The sequence below is a fragment of the Lycorma delicatula genome, chromosome 4, assembly GCF_047948215.1.
Source record: "Lycorma delicatula isolate Av1 chromosome 4, ASM4794821v1, whole genome shotgun sequence".
Lineage (NCBI taxonomy): Eukaryota > Metazoa > Arthropoda > Insecta > Hemiptera > Fulgoridae > Lycorma > Lycorma delicatula.
The window spans coordinates 79,863,408-79,888,563 of record NC_134458.1 but is presented as its reverse complement, the minus strand read 5'-3'; the positions used below and the strand labels follow the sequence as shown (position 1 = coordinate 79,888,563).

General features: G+C 32.6%; 2 protein-coding genes across 4 annotated transcripts in view; one reads left to right on the top strand and one right to left on the bottom strand.

The window, feature by feature from the left end:
- Positions 1 to 6,053, bottom strand: part of Lnpk (zinc-ribbon metal-binding protein lunapark) — a 68,651-nt gene extending 62,598 nt beyond the window's left edge. The window contains exon 1 of the mRNA XM_075363409.1: positions 5,780 to 6,053. Coding sequence (XP_075219524.1) covers positions 5,780 to 5,806 — 27 coding nt within the window. The 5' untranslated portion in view covers positions 5,807 to 6,053. The remainder of the gene's footprint in view (positions 1 to 5,779) is intronic.
- A 1,114-nt stretch (positions 6,054 to 7,167) lies between these two features.
- Positions 7,168 to 25,156, top strand: part of LOC142323581 (uncharacterized) — a 52,411-nt gene continuing 34,422 nt past the window's right edge. For all 3 annotated transcript variants that reach the window (XR_012756127.1, XM_075363407.1, XM_075363408.1), the window contains exons 1-3: positions 7,168 to 7,303; positions 12,747 to 12,907; positions 23,247 to 23,398. Coding sequence is in view for 2 of the 3 variants with exons in the window: in XM_075363407.1 (XP_075219522.1) it covers positions 12,769 to 12,907; positions 23,247 to 23,398 (291 nt within the window). In the remaining variant the exon portion in view is untranslated. The remainder of the gene's footprint in view (positions 7,304 to 12,746; positions 12,908 to 23,246; positions 23,399 to 25,156) is intronic.

Sequence of the window (25,156 nt, the reverse complement as noted above, 5' to 3'; positions counted from 1 at the left end):
TTCGAGTTTAATATAAAAATTAACTACATCATCACTCTTCAATCAAATCGCTTCCTAATTACAAATACTGAATGGATAAATGAAATCATTGCTCCAGCAATGAACAGATACAAAGAAAATGAGAAGATAATATTTATAAAATGGGAGTGTGAAGAAAACTTTTCATCATGGTAAAACTGATACCAGTCTTCTAAAGTTAAATTCGTCTGTATAAGAGGTAAAAAAAAAACAACAAAAAAACACCGCACCCAATAATGAACTAATATTCCAGCATTTTAGTTTTAATTTACATGTTTTTTTCTATAAATTTGTGTTAATTTTTGTATACATACTTTCCAAATATAAATTTCTATGACATTTTCATACATTTATTGTATATTTATCAGTTGGCCCTTATTTCTCCTTAAGAGAAGAGGAGAAAACTCTAATATAGTAAAATTATTTATAATAATATTAATAAAAAAAATTACTGTTGCATTTTATTTACATTGAATACATTTACGTTAAATCCATTACATAAACGCATTGTATGGAAAGAATTTTCAAATCGTGCACTACTGAAAAATGTAAACAAGGATTAAATTCTAATTGCTGAAGCCACATGATAAACCGGTTCCTACATGTTTTCAATATTTATTAGTTACAGTTACCACATTAACAGCTGCAGCAGTCAATGTCAAACAAATAGGAAAACATAATATGTAAATCAATTTCCAACCGTGTTAGTAAATTTCATAGTTTTACTGTATTAGATTAAAATAATGGATGTTTCACAATTTCCCCAAAAGTGTATCTATATATTCTATTTGGTAGGTATTGTTTTAAAAGAATGAAATTAGAACCAGAAACATTTCATCAAATAGTAATAATACCTTCTTTAAAAAAGGTTTTGGGATGCCAATTTTTACATATATGATATTTTTATTTGAATACAGTAAAAATGTACATGATGAAAGGTGGCAAAATTATTTTAGAGTGCAGGAACAATACTTCAAGTTTTATATGAATGAGTGTTAATTTAATGCAGAAAACAGTGTATTAGATCATAATTTTGTTAATGATAATAAAAAAATCAATCAGATTAAAGTAAACGACAGTCGCTAATCTATAAGTCTTGTACAATTCTTTTTAGTTCAAATCTGTAGGTAGATGGGTTCCTTGATTGTAAAATGACAGCATACAGGCAGCTGTTATATTTTAGTTCACCATGCTTTAACGAGTTACTAATTAAAACCTATTAAAATAATGGTGACCACGAGCCAAAAGGAATCAGCAACATAGACATTTAACTAGTACAGTTAGGCTTCAATCTATCAACCTTTAATATAGAAAGACCCTGTCCTATTCTAACATATCAAATGGAAGAAGAAAACAATATAGAAGAAAAAAAAATGGTTTTATCAAAAAACAAGAGTTAGCATGATTTTTTATTTTTTTTGGACAGACAAGCTCAAATTTAGTAAAAATATTCTAAAAGATAACCATAATTAAAAGAAATCTTAAACAAAGATAGTGTTTGCAGGATAGGTACTGCCCATACATTAGGTAACTGCAAAATAATTGTTTTCAGATCCTCTCACACAATTTTTACGTAATATTTCATTCAAAAATAAATTCAAAAACGTACCTTACAAAAATATTGCAATTGTTTTAAGATTTCTAACTGTTTAATATTTAATATAAGTGTTACATACACCTTATTTTTCCTTTTCAATTTATAAATTCATTTTTTCCTACTATTTATGAAAGTAAATATTATTACATTAAAATGTTGTTTTGGAGTGCTAAATATAAAAAAAAAAAAAAGATTTTATACGAAATGAACCTATGTACCAATATAATTACAACACATTAAAAAAATATATATATATTTTAAACAAACAATACTCCTCACCTGTAATGTTAGGGGGTTATTTATTTTTAAATAATTAAGATGGGGAATCTTTAAGTACCAGAGAAATTTATTAACAAAAATATAAATAAATCTTCAATTTGTTTTTAATATAAAAATCTAAATATTGCAAACTTGTTTTTTTCCATTATAATAAATTTTGCCAAACTGAATTAGATATATTAGCAATGAAAAATAAAGGTTGGATAATGTACAGACAGAGACAAAAATAAAGTTGTTGAAGGTTAAAATGCATAATTTAACTGTTTAGGATGTACACAAAAAATATTCAGTTAAAATCCCTAAGGAAATGATGATATAAAACTGGATTTTCAATATTTTATAGTCATTCAACCGATTCAGAGCTACTCTCAGTTTCTTTCTCTTCTTTGCTAGTCTTTTAACTTCAGTAATTTAATTTTGTAACCATAAATTATTTATAACTTAATTACCTTTAATAAGTCAAATTAATTTAAAACTGAAATTTATTAATATCTCATTAATAAAACTGACAAAATATTTGAAAAAAGGATAAAACAAATCTAATGCATATATATATATATATATACACACAAATAATTAAGATTGTATCTTCATTAATTTTATCAATGACTTAGTTTTTAAAAATAACAAAATTGTAGCTCTGAAAGATTGTATTAATAATTAACTTGTGAAGGTCATTTAGGTATAGAGATGTAAAAGAGGCAGGTCAAGAGAGGTTTTATTTTGGTGAGAAATACACCTCAAATTACAAATTTAATAAATAATTGCATCATAAATTAAAATTTTGAAATCGTTTTATATATATTTATTCACATTAGCATCTACAAACTGACCACTGATGACAGTGATTTTTTTATGAGTAGAATTTCACAGAAATTGAAAAATTTCTGCATTTTAGCAAATGTTAAGACTAAAGGATTTTTAAGTAATTGGGAATTTTGGTGACATAGTTGGAAGCTTTACAGAGAAAATAACAAGATTACCCACAGGAAAGGAATCTCATTATTTTAAAGGTTGTATGTAGCCAGAGGGATCAAAACAGAACTAAGGTAGAAACTTGTTCATGTACAGTATGATGATTTCATGTGTGGATTAATGGGAAACAACAAAGTTCTTGGAAAGCTTTGAAACATGATTACAGAGAAGAATGGAAAAAATTAAAAGGAGAAAGGAATGAGGGAATATGTAAGGGATCCATGAGAATAAGAGGGTGAAAAAATATGAAACATCTTTGGTAAGATTGTATATTTATAAGAATAGTTGACTTTGGGCCATTGTGGGAAATTAGAAGTGTACAGATTAAAGTTTCAATGTTATCTGATTTTCAAATGAAATTTTTGTTGTTGAATGATGATACATTTAATTGTAATGCAGCAAGTAAAATTAAAATGAACATACCAATTAAAATTTATTCTAATCAATCTATTCCAATTCCAGATCTACAATCACTATGCTTTATTTTACCACAGTTATTTCTGTAATTCTGTTTATACAAAAATGTTTGTTTTCTTTATCATCAGTTTCTAAATCAAAAGAGTACAATAGGGTTTTTTGCTCTCAGAGATCATACAATACCTTTATCATCTAAATGATTTAAGCCACAAAAGGACAGGTACAGATAGTTTCCCAAACAATGTTTAAGGAAGAATATCATAAATAAACTGAGTGAAATATTAATAGAAACTGGGCACAATTCTTAACAAAATACTTTTTGCACGAGTTACTTTATTTAAAAAAAGTAATAATCTATACACTTGGTGTTACTAGTAGCAGTCTCTAAAGAAGCTTCACATAGAGTAAAATCTAAAGGACTTTTCACAAAATATTTATATATTTTTCATCTCAAAGTGTACTGCAGTTTTTTTTTTGGTGTGAAAAACACACAAATGTCATCATCAACCCATGTGCTGCTGTTGACTTCTAAATTTTTTTTAATTAATATTTGGATGAAAAATAATTTTTCAATAAAAAGTAAGGTTAAATCAAATTATTGGAGACCCAAAAATATGTCCTTAACCTTTTATTTACAAAGGTATGTTTACGAGATCACAGGAAATTGAGTCATGCTATATTGTTCCACTAAGTATAAATGATACTGTTTTGACAAGTGTCATCACTGGCAAAAAAATGTTTTTCTTCAAACTTTGTTAAACATAGCTTGCTTAGTGTGATATAAAATAAAACTCAATTAATACATGATATCCCATCTTGACTATTTTCACATCATGAATATCACTTTACATTAATGTAAAAAAATGTTACAAAACAAAAGTATACTAATGCAATTAGTAAATTGGGTTAAAGAAATATGTTCACCACATAACCTGAAAATAACATTCATAACACTGATACAACTAATTACTTTCTAAACTATTATTCTGATTAGTCGCACTATGATCAAGTGCTAAAATAACCAGCACATTGTGCCACCAAATAATTAAAATTAAATCAACAAGTAGTTCTTTAAAGAAAAAAGAAATCCCTATATTTTATTTTAGAACTTGATAAGGCAATCTGAGTAATACTTGGCTTCAATATTATAAACAAGTGCTTTGGGTCAGGTTTCAACACATTAAAACATACTCAAAAACATAATCAACATACTTGTCATAATCAGTTTTATTATTTAAGTAAAACTTAATGATTATACTTAGAAATTTCACTCAATACTTTGTGTACGTTCTTCTTTCAGAGGATCTTTTAAATCAGTAAATGTCTCAGAACAAAATTAATGAGCAATGTGATCAGAAATAAGTTAATTTGCAACAATAAAAAGCTACAACTACATTTTAATGTTGTCAAACAAAAAATATCCCAATTAAATTTGAATAAAGAAGTTACCATTAAAATGTATTCACAGCTTAAATTTAGAAAACACAGCAAATACATACAGGAATGCTGGATAAAGGAGAATTATTTTTTATTTTTAAATTGTAGAAAGTAGTATGGGAAAGACAGTGCTTATGCGGAAGCCTCTAATATCACTGATAAGTTACTCAATAAATATAACACAACATTTAATTGTTATTATTTTGACTTAGGTTGAATAGGTATTTTTTATAAGTTACAATACCAGTTAAAAAAAGATTGTTAGCTTTAAAATGTGAACATATTCTCATAAAAAGAAATATAATATACAACACATTATTTTACAAATCATTTAGAAACACGATACAAATATTGAAAGAATATGTATTATATCAGCTTATAGGATATAAGGAAAACTAGGGCCACAGTTGACTTTTCACAAATCTTTAGAAACTGTCTCTGCACTTAACCTGCATAACCTAATTCACACTTGCAAAAAGGAAAACTGAGGAAACTGGTTACAGTTTTATCTTGTTTAAAAATTAATTTTGTTATTATACAATTAATATGCTGCTTACTTACTTCCTAAAGGTCCTAACCTACAAATTTACTAACTTTAATTTCATTTATGATTATTTTTTAATTTTTATCATTCAGTCAATTTACAATTACAACTTGTTAAACTGAATAGAGACAATATCATTAAAACAGTCTTACAGACAAACAATACTTCACTTGCAATATCTGATGAATCAGAAGTTGATTCATTAATGCAATAGTTATATACAATACTAGGACAAAAATATTTGTCACTTTAACACCACCTGAAAACGCTGAATGCCGCAAACAGCTGCACCTCATAATGCAAAATGCTCGTTAGAAAAAGTTCATAAAAACATCAAATTACCGTGTCACTACAAGTTTAATATAACCTAACTTTTTAACGTGACAAACACAACAGAACTAACAAGCAGATAGTGAGATCACATTAAAACTATGACCACAATAACACATTCAAATAATTTAACCATTTTTTGAGAAAAAAAATTCACTTGCAGTTCAATAAAAACAACTTACCCGAAACCTAGACAGGATAATTCCCATGGCGGCAGAAAGAATCAAATTAGGTTATATACGATCCCCGGTCACGTAGCAGTCATCACAGACTGAAGTAAATATGCCAATTAAATTTGGGTTTTAAGAGTAATAAACAGATTACTAAAGCATCAAAAAATGTAAATCAGTGAAAAAAAAAAAAAAAAAACACTAATACAGAACCCGAAGTCGACAATCTAACCAGCAACAATTCAAAGTCAGAGAACGACAATGTCATCCGCTTGACAAGTGTTGCCAAAACGATGTCTGCCAACATGTTAGTATTAAGGTTGGCCAACATTATTTTTACTAGCGAGTTAGATTACTTCATTAGATATCTACTGCTGCCAGTATTTAATTGCATTAAAAATTTAAAAAACTGAATTAAAAAAGTATTTTTTCTAATATAAAATTGCAGATTCGCCAATGATTTTTTCTACAGTAAAGGTTTATTTAAATAATTAAGCTAATTAAAAACAAGTTTTAATAATGTCTTAGGTTGGTAGAAAAATTATTTAAATAAAAATATTTGTTTAGGCAGGTTTATAACGATAGTTTTAACTGAAATTAATATTATTAAAGGAAACGAAAAATATCAAAACTATGTTAGCCGAATCAGAGGCATGTAATTAAGCAAATGTTAATATGACAAATTTACTGAAACTGAATTTAAGTATTCAGTTAGTTATTTTTTTCGAACGGTAGACAAATTGTTACAATGTAATCCCTACTACAGAAGCTCTAACTTTGTAATAAAAACTTCCTCATAAGTTTATAACAACCGATTTTAGTAATTATCTAAGTAAACTTCTTCATTGACAACTGATAATTAAAATTGCTAAACTATTGAAATTTACGTCAAACAACAAATTTATTAAATAAAACGTTTTTAAAGAATTTTACATCATATTCACCGGCGATAGACATGACGAACGCATAACAAATTAAGTTTCTTTTCTTATTAGAGTAGGGCAACGTTTTTTTTAAGTAGCGGGTGTATGTAGTCTTCAAATGATATACAAATATTTACAAATTATTTCATTTCATAAAAAATAAAGTATAATGAATGAAAATATGTGGCGTAATGATAATCTCTTAAACCGAACGCGTGGCCGCATTTCCAGGGCGCGCTGGATAAGTACACAATGTGTTACGAAAACTTTAGTTACTTCCAAAAACTGTGTATTTATAAAAAAAAAACCAATACTAAAGTAATCTTTTAGTACTGTTTTTATCTTTTTGAAATTGAAACCTTCTTTTTAAAATATTACAAAATCTCATGAAATTAGAAGGGGAATTTATTGCTCTTTTGTTGGCAACTGCTGGAAACCGGTTCTGGCTTCGGCATCTAACTTCTAACCAGTACTCAAACACTTCTAGTGTCCTTATCCTTTCAGCCTTAAGTGATCGAAATAAAATTTTGTAGCAATTTGTTCATTATGTCTTTTACGTTAATGTGATACATCATATGCATTGTTTATTCGATAATTATTGATATCAGACATGGTAAGTCGTAAATAATTGATGTAAATATTCTAAATAATTCGAACAATAGCTCTTTTCGAGGTGTTTGCCCCCATTTCTTCTGAACATTCTGTCAGCGAGTTTCCAGACGCTCAATTTGAATGTTTGTATTATGAAAGGAATCAAACGAGAGTTGTAACGTTGCTACAAAGAGCGTATGTTACTTTTAACTATTAAATGATAGATTAATATTTGTTTAAACTGACATGTACTTTTTGTTGGAAGGATGTGGTAGTCAAATTCTAATAGTATTATTGTAAGATGGGCAATTTATTATGTTAATTGTGTGTTCGATTGTAGGCCGAATTGAATTTATGAGGTTTTCGTAACTGTACAATGTCCAAGACATTGAAAATTTGGTTACTGGATATTATATATGTGCTATTCAGGACTTTAGGGTATTATAAATTATATTGACGTATCACCATAATTTTCGCGTAATTTATTTTCTGAAAAGAGTATTAAGCGGTAATAATGTGTATGAGGCATATTATTTTTTTTTTGCAGAGTATAATAATAATGAATTATTCACATTATTCTTTCTCAGACTGAACTTCTGACAGTACAGCTAACTGGATGTGTTTTAATATCCGTTTATCCTTATGTTTAAAACACCTGTAAATTTGGAAAATAAAATTATTGTAATTATTTACCTGTGCTTTAACTTTTTTCACTAAAAAAATGTTTTCATTATAACATTTTGGTCTTAAATTGTTTATTAGAACATTTTTTACCCATGTATGATGAAAAAACTAAATGATCAAGCTTACAGAGTTTAAAAAATAAGTGAAATATTTTGTATATTTTATAAGTAAATCTTTAATATTTCAGTGTATATGCCTTTCTTTCTGTTTCCTGTTTAGCCTCCGGTAACTACCATTTAGATAATTCTTCAGATGATGATATGTATGAGTGTAAATGAAGTGTTAGTCTTGTACATTCTCAGTTCGACCAATCCTAAGATGTGTGGTTAATTGAAACCCAACCACCAAAGAACACCGGTATCCACGATCTAGTATTCAAATCCATGTAAAAATATCTGGCTTTACTAGGACTTGAACGCTGTAACTCTCGACTTCCAAATCAGCTGATTTGGGAAGACGCGTTAACCACTAGACCAACCCGGTGGGTTTCAGTGTATATGCCTAGTCCAGGACATCTTGTGTTTGCTTTCCTTTGCATTAGGTTGGTAGTTCTGTTTCAAGCCCAAATATTCCACCTAGTCGCCTAGTGTTTTAAAATGTCTCCCTACTACTAGTATAGGATTCTAATTAGCATAGCCAGTCTGTAATCTATGGATGTATCAAGCTGCAGATACACTTGTTATAAAAAAGGGATGCAGCTGCTTATGAACTCTGATTCAAGAAAGCTCTTATAAAATCCAAAGACTTCTTATATTTCTTATTAGCCAATCTATATTGCTAGCAAATTCAAAAAGAAACTATGAAATTGTGTCTTTTTAAACAGTAGGGCCACATTTATATAAATTACATTTAACAAATGTGATTGAGTTCTGAATTTAATGTTTTGAAGGATGGACTTTTTAAAAAACTTAATTTTAGAGTAGGTGTTTTTGTTGCTTATCTTTTTATGCTAATACAAGACCAACTGTAAACAAGGTCAAACTTTGGTCATTTGACACCTGAAGAATTATTCCTCATGTTGTAATTAATATAAAAAAACTGAAACATAAATGTTTTGGTATTTTATGTTGTAATAAGGCACTAAGATTTATTTTGTTACATTTACTGTTAAAACAAATTATTTTAATCTTGACATGTCTGCATAACACATGTGGTATGCAATTCATATCATTGTAAGAGTTTCTGTTATAACATACATACTTTTAATTTTTGAAAAGAGAAAATGACTTGCTGTCTAAACATTAAAAAATTTACATAAATATTAGGAAATGCTTTTTACAGCAGTTGTGCAACTAATTTGTTGATTGTTATTGCCACTAGCAGTTGTTGGTGTTAACTATCACGGTAGTTAAGAAACCCTTTAAGTATGTGGTCATAGAAAGTAATTAATATGTTGTACTTTTTTGTAATATGTAGTTTTGTTAAACTGTGATCTCATATTGAAGCATATGAGTTCATGTGTTCCATTGCAAGCCAAAAGCATACAACATCCCATCCTGCAAGTTAACTTATCTCACTTTTTTGTTTTTTTTATCAGAAGTAACAATAATTTATTATGCAACTGGCTGTTGGTATTTTTTCCTTACTTCACAATTCTAATATTGTTGTTGGTTACTGTCTGTTATGTTAGGAAAAGTGTAACCAATTACACTGATAAACATAATTTTTGTTTCGTAACATGTGATACATGATTTTAATCTTTTGTGATGCTGAAAATGAGGATGAACTCGAATCTTTCTATCATCCACCATTTTTAAATTTTAGTTAAACGATTTTTTTCATTTTTCAACATATATTTAGCATTTTAAGCTCCTATATTATATTTTGTTAGCTAATTTTTTATTGTTTAACTTTGTTAACATAATTTGTAAGCTATAAATAAACAACACTATGCAAAGAATTAATTGTATCAAGTCACATATTATGACATCATATCTAATACTGAAGAGTGAGCCTTCATCGACAAGATTAATCATGTCTGTGCAGGTCAAAACATGTAGCTGAAAACACAGCTGTGTTGTTTGTACTAAGCACTAGATTTAGGAATGAATTAATTTTGTTCAGTCTTATTGCTGTTTTAAGTTTGTTAACAGTGCAGTGTCATAATGCCTTGAAATTGTGTAAGTGATGTGGATGCTTTTTGTTATGTATGTGTTGAGTTTATCGTAAAATCAAATAGAAAAAACAGTACACCTTTAATTTAAAAAGCATATCGTTTGTACTTTCAGTGTAAAACTGGTGATCAGGATTAGACATGGGCTCCTCATATAGTATGCACTAATTGTTCTGTATATTTAAGAGAATGGCTTTGTCATTTGGTGTACCTATGGTTTGGCGTGAACCAAAGGATCATGTAACTGATTGTTTCTTTTATTTAACAAGTGTGTCTGGAATTTCTAAAAAATCTAAACATACTGTAAAATATCCTTTATTGCAATCAGGCCTGTACCTCACAGTGAAATTATTCCAGTTCCTGAGCCACTTGTGAATGAATGTTTCAAAAGCAGCGATGAAGAATCGGGCAGGACTGAAGAAAACAACAATGATTTTGATTTTTAATTATCTTCCGATCAGCCACATCTTATATCACAAGGTAAATTAAATGACTTGGTTAGGGATTTAAATTTATCAAAAAATGAAGCTGAACTGTTAGGATCAAGATTGCAATGTTGAATTTACTTCAAAAAAATAAAAAAGTTTCATGCTTTTGAAGCCGACAAAAAGAACTTTCTCAGTATTTTATTGATGAAAATAATTTGGTTTATTGTACAAATATTGATGAGCTTATGTTGCACATAGGACAGGTTCATAAACCTGAGGACTGGCGCCTTTTCATAGATTCATCCAAGTATAGTTTAAAAGTGGTTCCACTATATAATGGTAACAAATATCCTTTGATACAAATCACTTATGGTATTCATTTGAAGGAAACATAAAATGTGATGAAAGGCGTTCTTGAAAAAATAAATTATAAAAAACAGCTGGAACATATGTGGTGATTTGAAAGTTATAGCTATTTTGCTAGTCATGCAGTTAGGCTATATGAGACACCTTAACTCCAAATGGGAAAAATATTATTCATGAGCCCTTAGTTGAACCCAAAAAAATATTTTTACCCCCTCTCCATATCAAGTTAGCACTGATAACAAATTTTGTAAAAGCAATGAAGAAGGATAGTCCCGGATTTTTGTACATTAGGCACAAATTTCCGAATGTAAGTGAAGGAAAAATAAAGAAGGAATATTTGTTGGTCCTCAAATAAGAGAGTTGGTCAAAGATGATTTATTTAACTCGATGTTAAATAATGTAGTAAGTGCAGCTTGGGCTTCATTTAAAGATGTTTGCAGAAATTTTCTTGGCAAACAAAAATTCATAACTACCACGATATTATTAATCAACTTCTAACTTTATACAGAGCTATGGTGTGTAATATGTCTTTGAAAATACATTTCCTTCACTCACATGTGGATTTTTTCCCGGACAACCTCGGAGATGTAAGTGACGAACATGGTGAACGTTTCCACCAAGACATTTCGGTGATGGAAAGCTGCTATAAAGAGAAATGGAATACTAACATGATAGCCGATTACTGTTGGACATTAATACTGATAGAAAAATTGTATTTACAGATCTGTAATGTATGCAAAACAGCAATTCAAGAAATTGTATCACACTTAGAGAAACATTAAAATATTTTTTTTTTTCTGTCAGTGTTATTAAGGCATACAGCTTATGAACATAGGTTTCATAAATATGTGTAAAATTGGAGTGTTACATTTAATATATTTTGATAAATGGACTGTTTATTGTTAATGACTGAAACTGCAAAACACCTGTTTGTAAAACTAATCAGGTCCGTTGTATACTTTCCGTTTGTGGAAAGTATACCTCTTTGTTATTTTATAAAAGTCCACTGTGTTGTGGTAGCCCTACCTATCACCTAGCGAGTATAGCATGTGTGCAGTTTCATGAAGAATTAAATAAACTGTACATATGTTTATTTCTTTTTTATATTGATTATTTTTAATGCAAGTTAATATAAATTAATGGAAATTTGTAATTACTAAATAATTAATAAAGTATTTTAATAATTGCATACATTATTGTATTGTGCTCATAAGTCTCACTTCCTGGAAATTCTTAATTTTAATCATCCCTGTACTTTCAGCATGCATGTGGAAACAACAGTAGGAGCTCATATTGGGAGAACATTTTATGATGGAATAATTTTCATATTTTATCATCACATTGAACACACAAATATTGGCTAACTTATATGAAACTTCTTTTTCCAGAAGTTGTTATAAAGATTTATTTACTACTGCTTTGTAATGCTTACATGTATTATTTATAATGTATATAAAAATGTGTAGTTTAATTTGTAATCTGATCACTCAGTACTCCCTTCAAGATTTACAATTTCTTAGAGTAAGGTATACAGAAACAATTAAGAGTGATGGCACCAAATGAAAAGACAGCATATTTTTATTGATTATGTGAACCCCTACCAAACATTAAAAACAAAGATGAATCAGTACCCTTCTCCTAAGTGCACAGTTGAGCGAGCTATACCTTTGTGAATTAGGTATTTCTTTTATAAATCACTGTTTTATATAGGGCAATTCCTAATTATTTATAATAATGGTTATAACACAGTAAACTATTACAGTTGTAAATAAAAATTTTACTGAAAAATATATTGTTTAAATAATTTCTTAGCAAAGTTTATTAATATCACTTGCTGATTTATTTAATTTAACAATAGTGTGATTGTGTTTTAGGGTTAGACACAGTTCTATCAAAATGGAAGCAGACATTCAAGGGAATGGGTGTTGTGGAGTATCTCAAGCTAAGTTAGAAGGTGACCCTCCAGCTTTACCACCACGTCCACCACCGCGTCCTAGACTGACTCCTTCTAGACTGACACCTCCACGGCGCAGACGTAAGATTATTTATTTTTGTCTTATGTGTGGGTATTAAGTTTTATTATTGTTATAAGTTTCATAATTGTTTTTGGCTGCTCTGACCATTAGTCAATGTATGACTCAATTATATATAATATCCTGTTGAGAAAGTTAATTGTGCCTTATGTTGTTTACCTCTACTAATTAGAATACATATATTGTAGTTCTAGCTAATGGCATTTTATTCTTACTTCCTCAGATACTTACTTTCAACTTATTCAAATCTAATATTTTGAAAGGATACTTAATTTTTTGGGGAAAGTGGAACAAATTTCACTTCAAGAACACATAAACTGCAGTTTCCCCTCTACACTAACCGAGTACCATCTAAATACAAATTGGGAGCATTTATTACATTCTTTAAATAAGTGACCTCAGTGTCATGAGTTGGCGTTTCAACTTGTTAGGAGGAATTTTTTGAAGTATTAAATGGAAGTGGCAGTTGAATATTTGTTATTTCCTACTTTTCAACTGCAGTAATAAAGGTATCTAATGGTAAAGAAAAAAATATCACTTATTTCTCAAAAAAATGTTCATATAAAGAACCGCTTTTGTACAATGAGGTTATTACTTTATGGCGGTTCTGATCTCTGGAGTCAACACTATTTCCTTGCTTGTGGCATCAAGAGTTGTTACAAGATGAAGATGTTTCACAGTGGTTCTTATTTCTGAAGTAAGTATGACTAATAATGCACAGACCTGTTGATACATGTCAAAATGTGATTTTGATAAAATTTACTTGGTCTTTCAGTTTATCCGTAATGTTTCTATTAACCTGTGCTGTTCTTCTTTCATCATAATGTTGTAGCGAGGTCAGCAACTTGTTGACTTAGCTTTAGCTCAAGGTGTTCAGGAAAGTAGTAGTGAAAGTAGTAATGCCATAAGAAGTAGTGTGAGTAGTACGTGTACATCATTTAGTATTGTTGATTCTGATATGGAAAAAGACTATGCATCATCAGATGAAAGAAGTTGCAGTTTTAGTGATACCAGTGATTCTGAAGATAGTGATTTACAACCTGAAAATAATGTTTCTGAATCAGATATTACATTACCAAGTACTTTGCAGCTAATGAGGTAATTCAGCAAAATAATACTTCAGAATCTGTAAGTACCATATCACTTTGTTGGTAGATTACTTTATCAGATCCTGAATTTTCTTATTTTCCTTATCAATCAAAAATTAACTTTGAATCAACTGATGTTGAAAATCATCTTGATATTCATCAGTTATTTGTAAATGATGATATTCTTCAGATGGTAGTAGAAGAAACAAATAGGCATGCCGCAATGAAACTTAATAGCAAAAATAGTAATAAAATATTACACGTAAAAAATTGGTTGGCAGCTGGTATAGCTAAAAAAAAAGAGTTTTTCTGTTCTTTTAGTAATGGAATTAGTTTGTAACCCTTTTACTGAATTGTACTGGAGTAAAGATAGAATGTTTTGAAACTAATTTATTGCACAAGTGATGCTCAGGGATCGGTTTTTACATGACTTCCCAAAAAGGAGTGTAATGGTTTTAGAGTGTATGTATGTATGTTTGTTTCACTATAGCTGCTCAACGGCTGAACTGATTCAGATATATGACCCTACATTGGAATACTTATGTTACGGGGAGTGTCATAGACTATATAAATATATATGTTTAATTGTAACTAAAAGGCCACATAAAATCATACATACAATTTTAAATCAATAATTGATAGTATTTTTAGTATCAATTTATTTGTATCAAAAATAGTTGTGTTTTAAGATCTGCTACGATACTGAATGAATGAATTATGGTAGTAAAATTTATTAGTTTATTTTAAAATTATTATTACTGCTATTTATTTTTTATAAACATTTAAGAAAAAGTCGTATGAATATATATATATATAAAATTGAAAAATAAATATACAAAATTGTCATCCGCATGCTCTTCAGTTATCGTATATTAAAGAGCAATATTTGTCATCAATGTTTTTTTTCGGCAGTCATGTTTTTCAATTTTTAATATTTATTTCTTATTACAACTAGTTAGTTTCATTCATTTCTTTGTTAATGAAGAGCAATCTAATAGCAGGCTGAGAAAAATACAGATAGTATTAGACTTGTTGCTAAAAGATTTTCAAAAAGTTCTTGAACCTGGAAGAGACTGTATATGTATTTGTATACTTGCCAAATGAATCTCAGCAAGATGGGATTAAGGTGTACAAACTGTTCAGTGGATAGATTTGCATATTATGTAAGAGTTTATTTCGGTCGAGGAGGTACAACTTCTGGCAGCGACCCATCGGGTTGGTTTAGTGGTGAACGTGTCTTCCCAAATCAACTGATTTGGAAGTCGAGAGTTACAGCGTTCAAGTCCTAGTAAAGCCAGTTATTTTTACACAGATTTGAATACTAGATCGTGGATACCGGTGTTCTTTGGTGGTTGGGGTTCAATTAACCACACATCTCAGGAATGGTCGAACTGAGAATGTACAAGACTACACTTCATTTACACTCATACATATCATTCTAATTCATCCTCTGAAGAATTATCGAAACGGTAGTTACCAGAGGCTAAACAGGAAAAGAGAGGGTACATACTGAAGCAGTAGTAAAAAGACTTGAAAAACTTGATTGTGTGCAGGAAAAAAAGAAGGAATTTGTATACCGATCATTTTTACTAAAGCATCCAGTTAGCTGTTGACTTGCATGCTGGGAAAATTATTTGTAGTGGAACACTAAATAAGGGCAGAAAAAGTATCCCTGAAAATTACAAATTAGAAAAAAAAGAAAAAGGGTGAAATAATAGGGGCTACAATAAGTAAATTTAAAATTATAAACTGGAAGAATAGATGTTCAGTATAATGATTACAACTGATCTTGCACATAATACAGCATTACTACCATCTGGCAAACAAAAAAAAAATGAAGAGACAAAAACTCAAGTGCATCTTGGATTACAGCCAAGCCAAAAAGATATCGGCCTGAGTGATCAGATGTTTGCTTATTATAAAAATGTTACTATAAAAATCAAATAAATGTTACCGAAAAATAATGTTTAACTGTTATTGGTCGTCTTTGAGGCGTTTAAGATGCTTGGGCAGCTCGAAGCTAAAAACATACTGAAGGCAGGACTTGTTATTGCTGAATGTTCCAGACCTGTGGTGATTCTTTGGGAGGAAGTAGATGTGGTGGAGAAGCGAGCAGTCATGGGCTCATCCAAGGGTGAAGAGGCAGCAATGCAGGATTTTTACCGTGCATTGCAGAAGATCAATGCCACCCTGCAGCTTTCCTTGTGTTTCAATGTGCCGGGTAACACGTTGGGTAAGAGCGTAAGGAAGGTTGTGGAGTATGTGGCAAGGCAAGCGGAATGTAAGTATACCCTTAGAACAGTCGGTACCACCGCTAGGGATGTGGTGAATTCTGCAGGAAAGGAGCAAGCGACTACTAAAGAGGCTCAAACGTTACCATGGTTTGTGCTGAGGGGTGGACTTACGCGGATCTGCTGCGTGATGTAAAGAGCAGTATCGCTAACAAGGAGACAGGTGAGGTGCTCTCTATTAGAAAAGTCAATGAACAGCTATGTATTAAGGTTAAAGGGGAGAAGAAAGCAGCCACTAAGCTAAGGGAGGTCATAAAAAAGAAAATTCCTGACAATGAAGGTGGTGGAAGGAGGGAGCACCACATAGTGCTCCTGGTGAAGGATTTTGATGAACTAGCTGTGGAAGAGGAGGTGAGGGCAGGTATTGCTACAGCTGCAGGTGTCAACAGTGGGGCAGTCAAGGTCTCCTCTTTGTGGAGATCGTTTGGGAGCACTAAGACGTTCTCCGTGCTTGTAGGAAAGACGATCGGCAACATGCTGTTGGAGAAAGGCTACATAAAGATAGGGTGGATACTCTGTAGGGTATCGAAAAGATCATCTGAGAAGCGGTGCTTCTGGTGTGGCGAAAATAGTCACCTTGCCTCTAAATGTAAAGGGGTAGATAGTCAGTGTTATAACTGCGGCATAGAGAGGCATATTAGGAATGCAAGGAGGCCATGAAATGTCTCAAGTGCAGAGATAAGGGGCATAAACTAGGTGTCTGCAAAAAGAGAAATGGCTAGATTCTATCAGTTGAATGTAAATAGGAGTAGGTTCGCACATGATGCTGCATGGGAGCTGGCAGTGAGAAGCCAAGCGGACTTCATCCTGCTAAGTGAGCCAAACAAGAAGCTGGTTGAGGAGAAAGGTTGGATTAGGGACGCGGACATAGATGTTGCTCTTGTGGAAGAATCCGGAGTCTTCCAATTGTCAGTGTAGCTCTTAGGAGGAGCTTCATGGTTGTGGAGCTCAGGGAGGTCACATTGATAGTTGGCTACATTTCTCCAAATTCGGGTTTGGAGAAAGACGAAAGATTCATTGATGAACTTATGGCTGAGGCGGGGAGATAGCCTAGGGTGATAATCGCCGGTGACTTCAACGCCAAGTGCGTGTCATGGGGGGGTGTGATCACCAATTGAAGGGGCCAAATCCTTGAGGAGACTGTAAGCGGCGCTGGACTTTCCTCTCTGGGTGATGGTTTATGTCCTACATTTGAGAGAGGGGAGTCGGCGTCGTTCATCGATGTCAATTTCACAAGTGAGAGGGCGTGCCAAAGGGTCAGCGATTGGTGTGTGTTGGATGAGGAGACCCTTAGCGACCATAAGGTCGTCTCATTCGTCTGTAAAGCTGTTTGGGGTGTGGCTAGCTGCACTCCTGGAATACGGAAAGTAAGCGAGCGTGCGATGGGGGTTTTCCGTCGTACTATCGCTGACAGGCTAAGGCACGCGTTAATGCCTGATGATGTAACTTCCATTGTGCAGGAGGCGCTTGACGAGCTTCAACCGAAATGCGCTGCCAGGAACAAGAGTGCTTACTGGTGGTGCGAGGAAGTAGGGGAGCTTCGAAGAGAGTGCCTCAGAGCAAGACGAAGGCTGCAGAGGCAACGATAGAATGGACATCCTTCATGCTAAGGAAAAGAAATGGGCTGACCTGCTCAATGAGATCGATACGGACGTGTGGGGAAGCGGTTACAAGATAGTAATGAAGAACTTTGGTCGTTCCCTCCCCGTTCTGACTAAGGAGCGCCTAGTGGACGCGATAGTCAAATTATTTCCCAAGGTAGAACAGCTGCCTTAGAGGGAAATTTCTCTGGATGAAGTAGCTCATCTGTTCAAGCTGGATGAAGGTGGTTGCAGCAGCTAAGCGTGTCAACCCGTGGAAGAGTCCCGGTCTTGATGGCATCAGCGGCGAGGCGGTTCAGGTCTTGGCTCAGTTGGCCCCAGTAAAGCTTATCGATGCATTTAATTACTGCTTAACAAACGAGTTTGTGCCAGGAGCATGGAAGGTTGCTCGGCTAGCTCTGATTGAGAAGGGGCGTGACAAATTTGGTAATGCTATTGAATATCGCCCGTTGTGTTTGTTAAGCATGCTCGACATCCTTTTCGAGCGCCTCCAAGGTAGATTGACAGCCGAGTTGGAAGCTGGGGTAGGATTAATTGCGAACCAGTTCGGGTTCCGAAAAGGCAGGTCCACGATGGATGCTATCGACCGAGTGATGCAGCTGGTCGACGAGACTGCCGCGGGCAGTCGGCGCACTAGGAGTATACCGGTTGTTATCCTCCTAGACGTTGAAAATCCCTTTAATAGACTGTCCTGGCGTGTTATTATGGATGAGCTTGAAGTGCGTGGCGTGAGCGCCTCAGGCAGTTGGTCGGCCAGTACTTGAGCGACAGGTTTGTGGTCGCCAGCGCGGAGGGGCTGTCAGTTACGTATGAGAGTGTGTGGTGTCCCACAGGGATCGGTACTCGGTCCTTTGCTCTGGAATATTGCTTATGATGGTGTGCTGAGGATCGAGTACCCGGAAGGGGTCGCTGCAGTCTGTTTTGCTGTTGATCTGGCACTGGTTGTTGTCGGCAAAACAGAACTGGTAGTCGCAGAGAAGAGCACTACGGCGATCCGTATGGTGAGCGACTGGCTCGCTACGAGGGGACTGAAGGTTGCAGAGCGGAAGACGGAGACGGTGGTCATGGCTGGGAAACGTAAACTTGACCCCATCACGTTACGTACCGATGCGACCGAAGTCCTGACCTCAAGTAAGGTAAAATACCTTGGAATGTGGATTGACCACCAAAGGTCGTTCCAGGAACATGTCCGAGAAGCAGTAAGCAAGGCTAGGAGAACGGCTGATGCCCTAGCGAAGCTGATGCAGTATTGGGGTAGCCCATCGATCAGAAGAAGGAGACTTCTTGCTTCGGTGGCATGGTCGGTCTGCCTGTATGGAGTACCGGTTTAGGCTAGGGCTCTTAGTACTAGGCGAGCCAGGGAGCTCTTGGAGCTTGCATTGGGTGCTGGCTTTGCAGATTGCACGTGCTTATAGGAAGGTTTCCACCGAGGCCATGTTTGTCATCGCCGGGGTGCCGCCCCTGAGTCTCATGGCGGAGGAAAGGGCAATAAGTCAACAGGGTGCTTTGCCACATGTCGCTCGCAATTGACTATCAGGCAGTGGCAAGAGAGGTGGGAGGCGTCGCAGACAGGTGGATGGACGAGATCCCTCATCCCAGACATCTTGACTTGGATAGGGAGGAAGTCCGGAATCCTGTCGTATAAACTCACTCAATTTCTGAATGGGCATAGTTGCTTTGGCGCTTACCTGCATAGGATTGGGAAAAGAGGCTTCCCCCCTATGTAGGTATTGTGCAGTCGTCGACTCCCCGGAACACGTGGTGTTCTGGTGTGGGTGCTGGTATGATGTATAGCGCCCAGTAGTCAAGGAGTTCGGGGAGTTGGTGGCTGAAAGCATGGTTACCAAGATGCTCGAGTCAGAAACTGCGTGGAAAGCCGTAGCTGCTATGGTGGAGGTCATTGTTCATGGTAGGGAGGCAGACGTGGGAGAGTAGTGGTTGTCTGATCCCTGTTCGTCCCCCAGCATCTTTGCTTGTGTTTGTTGCAGAGGTGGTGACCTTTTGCAGGATGGGGACTGAGTTAAACTTAAAAAGTGGGTCTGGTCTCCACCTGGTACAATTGCAAAGAAAAAAAAATGTTATTGGGGACTGCTGTGGTCAACTCACAGTACATCTAAAACAAAATAGCTACGTCTGAACACCGTTCAATTACAGACTTTCGCTGATCATTGGCTAAACTACTTTCCAGACAACAAGCTGAAATAAGTCCAACCCTAACCCCAAGCCATATTTACACATTTGTTCAACCAGAAGGTACTTGAAGAAATAAGCATAAAACCCGTCAGATGCTACTTAAAGTTGCATCAAAGTTTGAGCAGTAAGGAGGCTGATAAAAAAGCTAAACAGGTCATCAGTTACTGTGGCGATGGTGAGAAGAACCTAGTCTTTGCTTAGACTTTTAATGACTGCCATAAAATGCAAATAAGTTTTTTATGATTTTGTTTTGTGATGCATTTTTTGTTATATCTTAACTTCATCAACTATGATTGTATTTCATGTTTTCTTTTTAATTTAACAAGACAGTAACAAAAATTTTAAAAATTGTCTTACATTTTAATTTGAAAACTATTAATTGCCGTTAAAATTCTAAACTAATAATTGTAATACATTCTCATGTACTTTCGTTCATGTTGCCATTATTTTTATTTTTTTAACTAATGTTTTTAGAGGTATCAGTATTAAAAATGGTTATTTGTTTGTAATGTGGTTTTAACTCATATTTTTATTGCCGCATATATTTGTTTTCCATGTATTTCTATTTAAATTACTTATTACATTTTATTTAGGCCTAAATATAATAATTTAAAAAATATTTTTACGCATTTGTTTGCATTGCTTATTATGATTAATTCTATAGTAATCTATAGTAATTCTTTAAAAGAGGTTCTTCTGGTGTAAAACAGCTGGCTATAATGAATACTTTATTTAGTGTTTAGTAACTTACAGTATGTTGTCAACTCGCTTAAAGTTCATCTAGTTACTAATAGATGATGTATCGTAGAATGCATACTTGACCGAGGAGACAAGTACCGACTGGAATGGCAGTCCTGATTCTGTCCCTCGAAGATAAGAACCACTGAAATTTAATTCTAATAAAAATGTCTCCTGTAGTGCAAGCAAACAGCATCTTGTGATGCCAGAACACAAGTCAATGAGCCCAGTAGTCAAGAATTTTTTATACAAATTACAAAAATTCAGATCATTTTACCCACTGGCAATAACTGTGATTTACGTGTTAAAAGCATACAGTTTATGAACTTGCCTAGGACCAAGTAATTAGGTTTTGCTAATACTTTATTACTCATTAGATAATGTTAAAGTTATCTTTTCCTTTTTTTAATCTTTTCTTATTCTTTGTATACATTTACTAAATCACATCTGTCTAAATTTTACCCACCCAATAAATTTTAACTTATTTTCTGAATTCATTTTGTTGCATTCTATTATATATTTTTTTTATACAGATGGCCACAGCTCAATACATAAATTCTTATTAAGTAAAACTATAACTAATCTATTTGTTAGTCTTTTTATCAATCATACTTATTACATAGTTTTAATGTTTTTAGTTTTAACATGTGTATGAGTACATTTTAAACCTTTAATATCTGTTTTAAGAAGTGTATAGTATTTAAATATTATTAATTTGTAATTAGGAAAATATGAATGATTTGCTACAGTAGATAAAGAACCATGAACTATGATCAAACTTAGCCTACCTGCCTACTGAACACTTACATCTACAAGAAACCTTACTCATTTTACTGAATATTTTTTATAAAAGTAAATGTAATCTGATGTTAGATGTGACAATATACAATATTCCCTACAGATAGATGATTCCATAACACCTTGAACATTTAAGAAAGCACTATAGCTGTGGAATAGAGTAACAGCGGCTGATGGCCTTGGAGTCAGCACTAATGCCAGCTCTTGTTTTATAAAATATTTATAATAAAAGATCATAATCTTCATCAAAGACTTATAGCACCATCAAAGTCTTCATGGTAATGCATTATCACATTGCCAAATGAATCTCACGCATGAATTTGGGACTGTTTTGGTTAAGGGAAGGAGAACCCCAACAGAAAAATTTTAGTTCCTCTAATCAGGAGACTGGGCGTGAAGGTAGCAACTATACTCATTAAAAAGAAAAGGTTGTGGATTGAAGCTATAAAACAGTTGGGATGGATTGGGATTGTCATATAACAAATATGGAAAATGTCAATAAAATAAATATTTGGATTTTCATCTAAAAAACAATATTAAGCTAAAAGAAACAAAAACTTAGATATAGACTGGTACTTTGAATGGTAGTTTGGCAAAATGACTGCAACAATAGGAGAAACTAACAATTAAAGTAGAGATAGTTGTCACCCAATAAATTTTTAGGAACAGGATATGATTGGTTAGGAACAGGAATATGAGATCTTTCTTTATCCAGTGGGGTTCAGCCAATAATGGGCTTTTTGTACAACTGCTTGAATGGGAAGCAGAGACCTTAAACAGTTCTACGGTACATAGAGTCATTTGCTGAACTCCAATAAAGAAGTGGCTATCCTGCTAGCACCACACATGAAAGTAGGGCTTCTAACCCAGCTTGCAAGGTACATGCTTAAGGAAAAAAAGAATGAAAGATTAGGGAAGGGCACAATTACCCACAGAGGGACTACCTTTGATTCTCCTGCCTAGGACCAAAGAAGCTGGATGGAAGGGACAATGAAGAGGAAAAGATAAAAGTAAATGTGTAGTTTTGACAGTGAACCTGAATAGAGAAATGAACAATATGATGTGAGATTTATAATCAAAAAGAAAGTGTAAAAAAATCTATGTCGATTTTTATTAATTACTAAACTTATTTGCAAAATTAGGTTAAAACAAAGATCTGAAAATATATCACTTGCGTTAGTCCAACACCTATTGAGGAAAATGAATTTTATGTAGCAAGGAAAAAGTCAATCCCAAGTTGTGGAATGTTTGTAAAGTGGATATTTTTAAGGGAAGATTGGGAAAGAGAATTGCCAGTAGGTCATTGTTGGAAAGTTTATACTGCTTAGTGAAACCAGTAGTAACAATTGGTTATTAAGTAAAAATGGCTAGAAGAAAAGTCCTGTTTATGGAACTCCATTCTTTGAGGTGCCATTTTCTGGAAACTCCACTGAGGAAGGTACTGAAATTAGTTTCAAAAGAAGTCTTTGAAAGAATAGTTCCAATTATTTGAAAGTGAGTTTTTTAACTTTTTATATATTATAAATCTGTTCAATAAAAATAAATATCTGTTGATAAGCATTATATTTAATCTTACAGTTAATGCTTAAATCCTTTTTTAATTCTCTATTTTGGTATGTTATTTATTTTCAGGTGTGAGAAAATATGTTCTTCTGTGTACACTGTGTGGAGGACTAGCTTGTATTCTTGGTGCTTCATTATTAAGTGTATATCTAGTATTACGAAGTTATACTACATCATTAGAACATTTTGAAACTATTCCTACTTATGTGCCAGCTGCTATGGTTAGTTTATTATGGTATTCATTAAACATAATTTATATTCTGATTTATCTATTTGTATTTAAATTAGTTTGCTTTGACATTGTGTTTAATATTAATAAATAAATTACAAATCTATACAAAAATGTGTGTTTTATCCATGTGTGAACATCAAAAAGTTATGCTTTATACACCCCAAATGTCCAGGGTGAGTATATGTACATGAGGTAATTATTGATATTTAATGGGTGAGTGCTAAGAAATTTAAAGTTAAAAAAACTTTTTTCTGTGTGCCCAGGAAAAAGTTACTTATACCTGTAAGTAACAATGGTCTGCCAAAACGATTAGTTTTTTTTTATAAATATAAAGCAATCATAAGAAGGAGCTAATGATAGAAACAAAACACCACTTTTACTTCTTATAATAAAAGATTAAGTAAATGAGGTGACAAACCCAACCTTTGTTACAGACAGGTAGCATCTGCCTTTCATCTGGGAAATTGTTGGTTCTAATTTGGTTTATTATTACTATTAATTGTGCTGCATTTACTTCTCTTATATTTTATTTAGTTAAATATTTGTTTTTTTTTTTTTTACTCTCAAAAAATACTGTTAGACTAAGAAATCAATCCTGCTGTGGAGTTTTTAGCAGTTTTTATTAATTTACCAGTAGTGTATTATCGTGCTTTAATCATTAATTAGTTTTTAAAATGGAACTGATGCAATGTTATAATACTATATAATATAGACTGTGATGTATTGCAAATATGGCTCCTGCTTTATTAGAACTGTCAATATAATTCTAATTTTAGTAATAATATTTTAATTAATCATGATATCTCAATTATGGCATGATATGGTAATAAAAATAAAAAAAATAAAAAACAATTTATGGGTGAAGTCTTATCAACTTTATTTTAAAGTTTAGTCTTTTATAAACTCTTAAAATGGGAAAATTTAATTTAACAAATTTGTGTATTGTTGGTATTCCAAACTTATCAGTTGTATAAAATAAATTCTCTGATTTAATACATTTTGTGACTATTTTTCAATATATATTTAAGAAAATATTTTAAAATGTCTATACATGAAGAAATTTCAGTTATGCTGTAAATAATAAATAAATTCTCTGATTTAATACATTTTGTGACTATTTTTCAATATATATTTAAGAAAATATTTTAAAATGTCTATACATGAAGAAATTTCAGTTATGCTGTAATAGATTGTAACTCCATAGTTTTGGTCACACAGAACAGAAATATTTTTAGTTGGAATAAATTTCAGTATTAGTCGACAAGGCGAGGTGCATATTTGGAGCGTTTACAAACTACTGCTATGTACAGTCATGTTCCAGTGGTACTAGTAATGCAATTGCGACTTCTGCTATGAGGTTAGATTGCTATATTAAATATTATTTTCTGTGTGTGTGGATGCAACACATATCATGATAGTGTTGCATAACATTATATTATTTATTAGGCTTTATTTATATTAATTCCATATTAATAAATTGATGTCATTTCAATTTCAATCTTTAATAATAAAACATCAGTTTTTCTTCTGCTTAATTACAGATATTTTTGTGTAAATATGAATTTTATCTTTCTTTTTTTTGTAATAAGAGCAATTGTTTGTTTTCTTAGTCAATGTAATTTAAAACACAAGCATGATGAAAATATATTATACTAAGAAAAGTATATACAAATAAATGGAGTATAGATTTCTTACTAGAATTCTTTTGGTTTAAGTAATGATATTATGAGAAACAGAGACGAGGGAG